At 38.7% G+C, this 12,674-nt stretch overlaps 1 protein-coding gene across 1 annotated transcript; it reads left to right on the forward strand.

The window, feature by feature from the left end:
- The first annotated feature begins 11,375 nt into the window (after nt 1–11,375).
- Nucleotides 11,376–12,674, forward strand: Gr93a (Gustatory receptor 93a). The gene is made up of 2 exons (XM_017164839.1): nt 11,376–12,419; nt 12,477–12,674. The coding sequence occupies exons 1-2, from the start codon at nt 11,376–11,378 to the stop codon at nt 12,672–12,674; spliced, it is 1,242 nt and encodes a 413-aa protein (XP_017020328.1).

A 12,674-nucleotide genomic window follows, 5' to 3' on the forward strand; every position in this document is an offset into this window, starting at 1 on the left:
CCGTTGAGCTTTTAAAATAAATCCTTAGAATCAGTGTTGCTAATGTAGCTTTTTACATAGCATAGCTAAACATGAAAAAGCTGGTGAAATTCCCAACTAGCAATGGCCTTAAAAATAGTTTATTTTTTATATTAATCTAATATTAAAGCAAATAATAACATTCGTGATATGATATAAAAAAACCATTTTTATTTACGGAATGGACATGCTTTACTTACCTTTTGTAACTATTTAAAATTAATTTTAACTTAAGAATAAATGAATTTGAATTTAATATATAATTTATTAAATATTATTACTATAATAAATAAAATAAAGCTTTACACGTTTACAAGCAAACTGTGTCAAATGTAGCATAGAGAAAAAGTCCCAATTGTAAAGTAAAATAGTGTAAATCCCAATTGGTATGTAAAATCAGAAATCAGAATCTAGCTTATTCCGGTTGTCATATCCAATCAGAAAACATCAGTGAGTTCTTCACTAGCTATTTCCGCCTTTACGGCAGCTGGTCACTCTCGAAAAGTTCCTGCGTTGCCGGACTTTTCGAACTAAGAAACTGGTTCCGGTGACTAAATACAAACAATTAACAGTATTTTAGTATGTAAAATGGGTTTTGTTACATTTCAGCGGGAAATTTCAAAATGTCTAATAAGAAGTTTAAGAAAATTGTTTTAATTTTAATGTGTAAATTTAAATTTACAGATAGTCTTTGGAACTAAATATAAAAAAAATATTATAAGCTTAGAAACATTCCTAAAATACTATAAAACTATAACTATAACTATATACATAACTATTACTATAAACAATTTTTATAACATCAGTCAAGAGAATAACTTTGTTTAAAATAAATTCCGAAACTCTTTTTCAATATTTTATAAAATCGAATACAAAATTATGTTATTTTTAGAACTGATTAAAAAAAAAAAAAGTGTTAAAGTATTTGTTTCCATAAAAAGTATTCTTTGACTCTTATTTTATAAAAAGTATAAATTTTTTTCAAATTCTGATCAATTTAAATTGTACATATGGTTTCCATAGATCTTAGCAAAATATAATCGTTTAATGGTTACTTTTTATGTGATATCTATCTGGGAATATTTGTGATATGCCTTTATTTACTTGACTTATCTGCAAAGATCACCTGTTTTCCTTTGATAAATAAGTACCTACTGCATGCTAGATAAATTTGTGGAAAATTAAGGTAATTCATTGCACACTAAATGGTTATTCACTTGACTGAAGTCCACAAATATTTGCCAAGTACACAAGTGCATAATGACTTCGGTTACCATATCAGCATAAAGTAGCTGTGCACTTGGTTCCGTAAAATGCCACGATTGTCTTATCGTAAATACTCAATGAGTCCCCCAGTGATTGAAGGGACGACTTCGACTTCCCTCGCAGGAACCTTGATCGACAGAACCCTCCTTATCGCTAAGGCCCTCGTTCACAGACCCATTGAACATTACCATATTATTTCCATTACTTCTCTTTGCGCGCCATTCAACTTTATCTATTATTATTATTATTACCCCATCGGATTTGATAAACCCATTAGAATAAATTAAGATCTCGGGCATTAATATGCAGGGCACACACTTCGTCAGAAGAAAACCCACACACATGCAGTCTTCTGATAAAAAATAAAGAACTCGTAGGTGCATAATCTTTGAATCAGGAACACAGAGAAGGAAGGGAAGGAGGGACGGAGGGGCGGAGAGACCAATATACGAACATAAACATCATCAATTACAAAACCTCGAAGACCCCGAAGATAAGGAACAACAGAGACAACAAACCAATGAGCGAACAACAACAACAAGCTGAAACAACAATCGAATGAAGAAAGAGCTGATGAAAATGAACTCAATATGGCAATATTACAACAAACACACACACAACAGGCCAAAGGATAAACAGCAAAAACAACAACAAGCCGGGCTTAAGGATGAACAGCAGCAAGAACAACAAGTGTAAATGAGCAGCAATAACAACAACGATGCGAAGGTGGGACGAACCTACAGTAAGGACTTTTGAAAGCGAACATTTACTTCGAATTTAAATTAAAACCTACAAAATATCCTTTTAGGAAAGAATTCTTCAAAAGGTAAGGTAAGGTAAGGTAAAACAAGGATAATTTAAAAATTAAACATCAAGATGCTTTTAAAGACTTACAAATAATTGTAATTTAATAGTATCTTAAAGATACTAACAATTTTTATCTTGGTAAAACCGTTTTTAGGACTTTTAAAGTCTTTTTAAGTTTGTATTAATATTTTATAAATTCGTAATAATTTTATTTAAATTTATATTTTCTCTAATTCAAGCATTTTCTTAATTAACAATTCCAGAAATTCAATAATTAGTGATAATAACTTTCTCTTAATCTATATACAATTTCTAAAATAAAATGAATAAAAAATATTATTAACTCCTTAATAATACTTTATCCTGAACCCACACTGTACCTTTAAAAAAAAAAACCATAAAGAAAGGACAACAACGGAGAAGAATCACGTGAAGAAGTCGTAGGTCGTTGCTTTGCATTTGTTTGCTGCGTTGGTTGACAAAAACAAAACAAAAACACAACAAAAATAAAAACAGGAACAAGGCGAGCAGAGCAAAAGAAAAAAAAACGCAAAAATAAACTCGAAAAAGAACAACAAAGAGCAGGGGAAAAAAGGCTCAGCCAGCCACTCAGGTGAAATCAAAATCAAATTCAACGCCAACTCGAGTCGACGAGCGTCGTTGCTTCCCTCTTACCCGGCTCCTTGTTTCCCCCTTTTGGAAACAGGGAATAACCCCTACCCACACTCCTGCCATATACCCCTCTCCTTTTGCTATCCTTAACACTGAGAGAAAAATCATACCAATATTATTTAATGTAATTCATTTAGAAATCAAATTCAATTCATTCAAAATCAAGAATATTCAAAATAAAATTTTGTTGAAATATTATAAGCCATTATAAATTTAGTACACTTTTCTTTCAGTGTCTTTGTCCCTCTGTCCGTCTCTGTCGCCTGGGGATCGTCGTCATTTGGACTTGCGACTGTCGCGCTTAATGCGTGTGGATGGACATGAACGTGTAGGATTCGAATTGACATTATAAAAACTGGTTTGCTGCCAATATATATTGCCGGTTACGCTTGCGTCCTACGCTCCTTCTCTCTCCTCCACTCTTTCTCCCCCTCTTTCTGCATCTACCTGCCTACTGGGATCTGATTCCTGATTCCTGTTTGATTTTGTTGTCTCTAGGATATTACCTGGCCGAAGGGAGCAGTGCGCGCCAAAAAGATAAGGCTAGGCCAAGCAGAGGCGGAGGCGGAGGCGATGACGAAGGTAACCCCTCAACAATGGTAGCCTGACGTAGGACTGATCCGATAATGACAGTAGAGATATTGTGTGCGGCAATCGAAGATGTCAGATTTGAGCATGTTAAACGGGAGGGGTTAAGTACGAGACATCTTATATATACAAAGGGTGCATTATCTTATTTGTTGGCCAAATTAGTCACCACCAATGGAGGAAAAAGGACTTTCAAAAATAACTATATTGTTAATACAGGTTTATGGTTGTAAAGTGTAGAGATTGTAAAGATTTTAAATTTATAGAGATTAACATCCTTTAAGGGCAACCATAAATATTATGTATAATCGGGGATAAAGGAAAGTTTTGATTTTATGAGAATTTTTAAGGAGAAGGAGATAACATTATTTATTTATTTATTTTTTCTAATTTGATAAGGAGTTACATCGTTAATTTCCATTTAAAATTAGTTGTTTGTAGTTTGCAACTCACAATGACTGTACTTGACCTTGTCTCAGATGGATGGATGGATGATGAACTGACGCAGCATCATCATTAGAGACAGAAATGGAACCCTCCTTCTTCACTCTGTTCATTTACCCAACACAACCCCTGTGATGATGTTGATGATGGGTGCCTTTCTCTTTTCGCCTGATCATGTTATGGCATATTCAGTTAATGTAGTCAAATTACATTGCCTGGAAATGCATCTTCGTTTACCAGACCTAAGCTCGGATTCGATTCCGCCAAGGCCTGGCCATGGCCCATATGGCAACAACAGCCAACAAGGAGGCAGCAGCGGCAGCAGCAATTAACTGCAAAATGTCATTAACCAGCGGCGTAGGTGAGAGGAACAAGAAGAAGCGACGGACTGACATATGACAGGCACATCAAGCAGCAGGACGGACAGACGGACGGGACCGGAGCCGAAACACCATCCTATACTAACCCGACGACCCAACCCAATATAGAACCAGGTTCAGCATCACTAAAAACTCCCTCGCTCGGGGCAAGCCCCTGATCCACCCTTCCTGCACTGGAAATAAATGTATATACTAAATATATAGTTGGAAATTATAATGCCATCCAGAGATTAATTTCTTACAAAACTTCTACAGAAATATTTATGTAATTTAAGTTAATAATACAGATTAAACGTTTATTTCAGATGACTTTTTTCTAAGAGAAAGCAATCTCCTTTTCAATCTTTATTCTAAATAAATTCTCTCAGTGCATTCACCCCTCCCTTGGCTTTGGTCTTCATTTCTTGTGTATTATGTTCCCTGGACGTTCCACCTTGGCATTAAACGCTTGATTAAATTTCACTACAAATGGGCTGGGCGGGGGGGAAGTGCAGCCAGCACACAGCAGACGCTATAGGGATATATATATGCATATCCATTTATTATTGGAAAAAAGGTCATCTCGGTCTCGGCGTCCATATGTTGTGCCTCTTGGGTTCTTGGACAGCCATCCATCCATCTATCCATTTTGTAGCTGTATCTGCTGGTATCGAGTATCTCACAGCTGCTGCTGGGCCTGTGTTTTGACTGTCATCGCAATTAGAAAGCTTCGCTCACATGATTTGCTCTTTTTTTTCTCACTTTATTTTGCAAATCGCACTTGCTGCATTTAATTTCCCATGAAACAAGTTCCCTTCCGGCGGAAAGAGAAGAGGGTTGTGGAGCGGCGGCATGTATCATCGATGGGGAAGCCTGAAAAGTGCGGCACCGTCACCGGTACCGGGCACATACAGCGAAACGCGGTGAGAAAATGTTTTGCATTATTTACATTTTTACTGCAGTTAGTTATGTTCTCCGATCCGATCCGCTCCACTCCGTTTTGTTCTGACTCGTTTGTGGCCATTACTCCTCTGCAGGACATCCGTCATCCGTCTCGCTTGCCTTCCTGTCGCTGCCTTTGGTTTCCAGCTTTTTTTTTTTTGGTTCGGGTTAGGGTTCGGGTTTGTTCTGGTTTCATTTTTTTATCGCTTGGCTTCCTGCTGCTGCTGATGTTGCTCTCATTAACAAATTGTCAGGTGTGTTGCAGTTATCCGTCATGCTTTGGTTAATCGCCACAGAACAGAACCGAACGGAACATATCCCAACCGATCCGGAGCTGAACTGAACTGAGGCGGAGACGTTGTAGACGATTACGAAGTATCTTTAAATGAAATATTTGAATAAAAAAACACAAAAAATGAACTAAAAATTGGCAAATACAAGCTTTTTCGAATGACAGATACTTCTTAAAAAGATGAACTACATGAATTGTAAGTTGAAAATAAAGAATATTTCTGTTTCTTGATCTTATCTCATATAATATTATAAAGTAAACAGGGAGGTCAAAAGATTCTTTTGTATTTCTACAATAAATACAAACTTGTTTATCATATACTCCTATAGAACGACTAAACTTATGATCTAAATTCAAATTCAAGCGATATCTGAATATTTACCAGACTTTTTCCCTCGTAAATTGAAACCTGTATATTTTCCTTAGGTCTCTAATTTTGATTTTCTTTCTGTTTTAATTTCTACCAAGTTTATTTTCCTTTAGAAACTGATAAACTGTAAACATATGTTCAGAACCAAATCTTTATACAACCGACTGAAATACAATATACCCCGTTGAACATGACAAGTACCCAGTACAGAGAAACTGCCGTCCAGAACATGTTTGCAATTCAACTGTAAAAACATTTAAACGGAAAGTTTGTCGGCTTCCCCAAATTACTCCTCCCTCCCTTGACAGCTTCGAGGGGCCCCTTATATACACACTTTACCCCTTTCCCAGTCCCTTGGCCCTTTGTCTTGGTCGTTTCTCTCAGTGTTTACCTGTTGCTCGTAAACAAATGCCGCCTTAATCAATTCGTAAAACCGTTCAAACCTCAAGTGATAACAAACAAAGGCGGGACAAACGCATGGATGGTTGGCAAGAAAGAAAGTCTCATCCCAGGGATCAGGTTCCCCAAACTCCGAACCTCCAGAATTCTGTCGGTTTATGGCCCGAGTCTGTCCCTGTCTGATACTGGGATGCTCCTCCATGTTTATTTTCTCACACAGGCGGCAAAACAAATAAATTCCGTTGCCTTTGGGAGAATTGATTTTTGAAAACCTAATCAAATTGAACAACAGCATCTCTCTGCACTTGTGCCCTAACCCTTTTCTCGTTGGTAACTCGGGGTATATTGGCTAAGACACTAAGGTTGTTCGGAAATTATAGAAGTCATATTTATTGATAAGAAAAGTAAGTGATCTGAATAATATTTTAGAAGACTACAATATTTCAAACTCAAAGTAAGGAAACCTTCACTACAAGTATCTCCTGAAATTTAACTATAAATCCAAGTGAAAATTCAGCAGCAACTAATTTATACATTATTACTAAAAAAAAAAGATTTCAAAATAAAGTGTATATAAACTTCCGCCTTAAGTATTTTCCCCCGTTCCACTCCCAACTATTTTTTTTCTTTTTATTGACGACCACCAGGCGACTGATGATGGGCCCAAAGATTCCCCCACTCCCCATCCACACTCGTAATTAAATATCCAAATTGAGTGTAAGCAAATGCCGCCGTCTTCTAGCCCTGCCAGCTATGCAGGGGTTGCATCTGGATCCGGATCGGGATCGGGATCGGGATCTTTATGTGAAGCTGTATCTGTTTTTTTGAGGCTGCAAATAGCAACGCATCCAAGTGAGGCATTTTTCTGCAACACACGCCAAAATGCCAAGTAGCCGAGGGGGTACCATGACGAAGAGTGTGTGTGTGTGGGGGGGGAGGGAGGGAGGTACTGGGGAGTCGAAAGTGCAGGATTTGCATGGGTTGACGTACTGCCCCCCTTCCATTAGTTTTTTTTCAGTGCTCTTTCCTATTTCTGTCTTTGTTACTGCTGCTTATGCAAACGCATGGGGCATGTCTCCCGCAACTGTAATGACTCCAACTTCTGCACTGAGCGAATAAATAAATGCTTAAAGCGTAGATTTCAATTAATTTAAATTTTAAAACATTTTACTACAGGGTAGAGTTCTAGTTTCTGGCTATTTTCATTACATAACTTTGATTTTAATAGAGTTTATTGTTTATAAAAATATAAACAATAGGTATTCAAGTATTTTATATAGTCTTTAGTTTTTCTCAGTGTGACCCAGAGGCTCCATCTGGCTGCTTTTAGTTTTTCTCCAACGGGCATAGACAATGAAAAACATTTTCCTGTCGCTGTCTCTGTTTTTTTTTAGTTGCTTCTGCTGTTCCTGCCCCTGACTCTCAACTCCCCGACCCCGACCCCGTCCTTGCGCCGCTCCCAACCTCCTTGTAATGCCTCCCCTCTGTTAACCCTTCTCTGATACATCAACAAAAAAATCCATGTGATGTCGATGACTTTTTTGTTTTTTTCTTTTTTTTTTTGTGCTCTATGCGTTGACGTTGTGTTCTTTCTTTTCCTTTTCGTTTTTGTTGCTTTCCATGGGGATCCTCTCTCTTTTCTTTCGTGCTCTTTCCTCCTTACACTTACATATATGTAAATGTGCATTCGGTATCCACTCTCTCCGGGGGCTGTGGTTGCTGTCGCGTAGAGTCGCATGTGAATGCTCTCTAATCTCCTAATGTCGTTGAACCTTTCCTGTACTTTTTATTATTGCCGTACACAACTTTATTGTTATTATTATTTTGCGCGACTCTCCGCTTTTGCCCCATTGTGTTTATTTTTCCCCGTTGCCTTTGCAGATTCTCTCTGATCCGAGCTCCCTCTCTCACTGCTCGCCTCCTTGCCCCTTTCTCCTCTGTTCATCACAGCTCACTTTATGTCATCGCAACAACAACCGATGACAATGATAACAGCAGCACAGCAGCAACAGGCGGGCATAGGCGCAAGCCAGTGGGGGGTTGCGGGGGCTCAGAGCACTCCCCTTGAAAGCGAGTTCAAAAATATTAAGAACAACCTGTAAAATGTTGCTCTTTAACATCACTTAAATATTTGTGTTTATAATGAAAGAAGATTTTTGATGATTCGAGGTTGAGCTGGACTTGTGGCTGGCTTTGCAAAATAATTCCCAACGGGGTCTAGATTCAATTAAAAAATTTTAATCACATTAATTACACAATAAAACAAAGATTGATGATAGATTATTTAACACTTTGTTTACATTTAAAACAACCCTTCTTATTATATCTCAACTGGCCTTGAAATATATCTATATATTTTCTTAAATTATTCCATATCTTGTTATATCACTTTCCAAGTAAAGGAGCTTTTTTATCCCCTTAAAAATATGTTTTGCCATCGCTCCTGACAAGTGCACACGTGCATTCTGCCGCTGCCTTGGGGCAATTATTTCCAATTTAGCAAAACAACACAGCGGCAGGCGTGGAGCATACAGCTCGGAGCATAAGCATCCGTATCTGTGCAGCTCTGTAGCTATAGAGCTGCAGCTATATAGCCCCTGCCTCTGTCCAAGATCGGGGATGGGTTGGGCTCGGGCTCGGGCTCGGGCTCTTGGCCCGGGACCTGCTCCTATTGTCTTTCCATCGGTTCATTGGCCGCAGCACAGATGCAGCAGCTAGCATCATACTAGCATCTTACTACATTTGTACACAGAGCGAAAAGTACATAGGTAATTAATCTAAATTATAGTTTAAGGATAAAAAAGTTTCAAATCTCAAGTTTAATATTCCTAGAAAATAAAATAGTCTTTATTTTAGTTATATTTAGTTATTATTTACTTGTAATTAATCACAACTTAAAAATATTTTAAGTAATTTCTGCCTGTGCCTCCCCCAACCCATCACCGATCTCCATCACCGGCTTGGTCATCATCACGGGCACTGGGACTTGGGACTGGGGACTGGGGTCAGGCCTGATCCATGCTCCATGCTCCATGCAATTACTCCATGTACTTGGGACTGTAATAACACGGACCCGAACTGTACGTAAACTGGTTGCAGGATGCTGTTGCAAGTTGGATGGGATACTTGGAGCCGGGCAGCGACTTTCTAGCCAGTGTTATCTGTCTATATCTATCTAGGAAAACCAGTTATTGGGGGCCCAGGCTTGTTGCACGCCCATTTCCAGCCAAGAGCTGCCAGCTCCTCCTCGGAGCCACATCCACATTGGAGTCGTCGTCGTTAAAGTGGCTATAGTTGCTGTTGATCGGAGCAGGACTAGACCTGTGTTGCTGGTTGCTGATCGCCGATGTGGCAGACAGCAACTCGCGACTTCCAACTGGATTTGCTGAAGGCTGTTGACTCCGTTGTTTTTCTATTGCCAGGCCCCCACTTCCTTCTGGGTTCTCTGAACAAAAAAAAAAGAAAACTAAAAAAATCCCTATATTGGAAAACCACTCCAGCTCCCAGCTTTTGGTCGTCCAGCTGCGCCTCCAAGTTCGTTGACTCTGTGTGTGGAGCTATTCTAATGCTCGGCAAACGTGTTTGGCAACTTGCAATCCATTTTGGAGTGTGGGGAAATTGGAAAATGGGTGTGCTGCTCCATCTGCCCCCGACTCCAACTCCAACTTCAATTTCAGCTCCGACTTCTACTCCTCCAATCTCCATGGAGAAGTCATCGCCACGCTAATTGCCGCCGAGTGAATTTAAACTGAAATAAAATTCGCATTCAAGCGTTAAGGGAAAATCGAACTTATGGCTCAAGTAATGCGATTTAAATGAAAACAAAATGGGAATCGGGTCGAGGTTTTCAGTGCAGCCATAAACATAGTTTTCCTGATAAGTAATAACATTTAAATAATATTTGTAGCATAGCAATTGTTTGCATATGAATTCATAAGTACTCTTTTGAGACTTGGAAATGTTTTTTGAAAATATTAAAATATCAAAAGAGTTAAATATCGCGGTTAATTGATTTTCTTTTTACGATAATAAATTGTATATCTTGTAAAATATATAAGTGAATAATAGTTTAAATTAAATATAGTATATTTATTACCTTTTCTTGGACTTTAATTTAAAATTTGACTATTTTTAAAAAGTAATAATAAAAAGTATCTATTTATAACCTAATCACATAAAAAAAAGCAACCTTTTATGACTTTTTAATTAGACATTTTAAAACACCCAATGATATTTGTAGTGTCGTATCTCTCTTGAATTATCAATTTATGTAGGTTAATGGAAACTTAATTGTTTGCTTTTGAACTTGTGTGTATGCTCCCCTTAACAGATTAGGTGTTAACAAACGAATTAGGAGAATCGAGATAATGAATAGAATTAACGTAACTAAATAGTTATAAATAAAGGCGACTGATTATTGGCTTGTTTCTGGTTGATAAATACAAACAATTAGTTGAACAATATGTAATAAATCAACAGAATAGAAAATGTGTAACACCTCATAAATAATGCTATATCAATGTTGATTTATTTTCTAGGTAATAATATTTGTTGATACAAGTCTGAATAATAAATACAAATTATAAATAAATTACAACATAATATGAATTTTTCAATAAATTGTATTACGCATGAAAAATATCCAAGAATTCAAGAATACTTTCTGATATAAAATCCATAATTTTTCTGGGAATAATTGGTAGAAATTTTCCCTGTTTAAATTCCTCTAAACTCGCGTCCATTCACCTCATTACAAAATTCCTATACAAATTTTAGGCTGATTTTTTGTGTATGTCCATCAACCCAAAACAACTTTATTGACACGGGCATAAATATCAATTTACGCCCTGTTTTTTTGTTGTGCCCGTTGATGGTTTCATTTCTCGAGCACCATCTGTTGTGTGTGCCTAAAGGGCGAGTACCAGGCCCAGACCCAGGCTAAGGCCCTGTGGATCTGGGTACCGAGGCTGGCCTGTCCATCATCATCGATTGCCGATTGTTGTTATGGTCTGGGGACCGACGACTCTGAAGGAGGACTGGGGCCAATCAGTCAGCGAAGCACTCAGCGGAGCGTGAATGGCAATTGCCGATATCCACACATTCAATTAATAAAATCAACAGCCAGTTGGAGGAGAAGGGCTCCTTATCGGAATATATATATATATGTATATATATATCGCAGGACCTGTCATTAGCCGCGTTCAGTTGGGGCTTGACGATGGCCAAACACAGAGTGGAGAGTTGGTCGCGATTCCTGCTCCTTTGGCTCTATCGCTCCGCGCGTTGCCTGTCCCTGCTCTCCTCCAAGTTGGACCTGGACAGGCTCCAGTTGCGGGAACCCAAACGTGGCGGTAGCAATCGTATCCTCAACATCCTGTGGCGCTGTCTGGTGGTTATCATTTACGCAGGAGTATGGCCAACGATGTCCGAACAGATTATTGGCAGCACACCCGAGAGTTATGCCGATCTCTTTGCCACGCTTCAGGCTCTGTCAGTTTCGGTTTTGGCAGTTGTATCCTTTATAATCCAGGCGAAGGGCGAAAACCAATTCCGTGAGGTGTTAAATAGATATTTAGCGCTGTACCAAAGGATTTGTGCGGCCACTCGATTGCAGCAGTTGTTTTCTTTAAAGTTTGTGGTTTTCTTTCTGCTAAAACTATTCTTCACGCTATGCGGTTGCTTCCATGAACTGATACCCCTTCTGAGTGTCGAGAATTTTTCGGAAATTATTCGAACGGTGGCCGTCTGCTTTGGCATGTACATGTGGCTGGGCACGATATTCGTCCTGGATGCCTGCTTCCTGGGATTTCTCGTCTCCGGAATCCTTTATGAGCACATGGCGGATAATATAATGGCTATGTTGAAGAAAATGGAGCCCATTGAGTCCCAGGAGGAGCGTATGAGTCACTATCGCAGGATGCGACTCCTGTGCGACTATGCCGATGAGTTGGACGTGTTTGCCGTAATATATAGTGAACTCTATGAAGTTACTCAGGCTTTTAGAAAAATGTTGCAGTGGCAAATCCTGTTTTATGTTTACTATAACTTTATTAATATTTGCCTGCTGCTTTATCAGTGCATTTTGCGGCATCTCAACGAAAATGAAATGGCTCTGGTGTCCTTGGTCATGGCTTGGGTTAAGTTGGCCAACTTGGTCCTGCTGATAATGTGTGCCGACTATACGGTTAGGGAGTCCCAGAAGCCCAAGAGGTTGCCTTTAGATATACTTTGCACCGATATGGATCAGCGCTGGGATAAGAGTGTGAGTTTAAGCAGGGTTTATCTTTACACAATAGATTCTCTTAAGTATTTCTTTCAGGTGGAAACCTTTCTGGCTCAGCAACAAACACAGCGTTTGGAGATCAAGGTCTTGGGTTTCTTTCACCTAAACAACGAATTCATCCTGATGATCCTCTCTGCCATTATATCATATCTCTTTATACTGCTGCAGTTTGGCATTACAGGTGGCTTCGAGGCTTCTGAAGAAATTAAAAGTCAGTTTCAGGATAAGATTTAA

Source organism: Drosophila kikkawai, chromosome 3R (assembly GCF_030179895.1).
Source record: "Drosophila kikkawai strain 14028-0561.14 chromosome 3R, DkikHiC1v2, whole genome shotgun sequence".
Taxonomy (NCBI): domain Eukaryota; kingdom Metazoa; phylum Arthropoda; class Insecta; order Diptera; family Drosophilidae; genus Drosophila; species Drosophila kikkawai.

Coding starts and splice junctions, on each gene's coding strand:
- Gr93a (XM_017164839.1), top strand. CDS start 11,376: ATGGCCAAACACAGAGTGGAGAGTTGGTCGCGATTCCTGCTCCTTTGG. Junction 12,420..12,476: donor ATCAGCGCTGGGATAAGAGT/GTGAGTTTAAGC, acceptor TATTTCTTTCAG/GTGGAAACCTTTCTGGCTCA.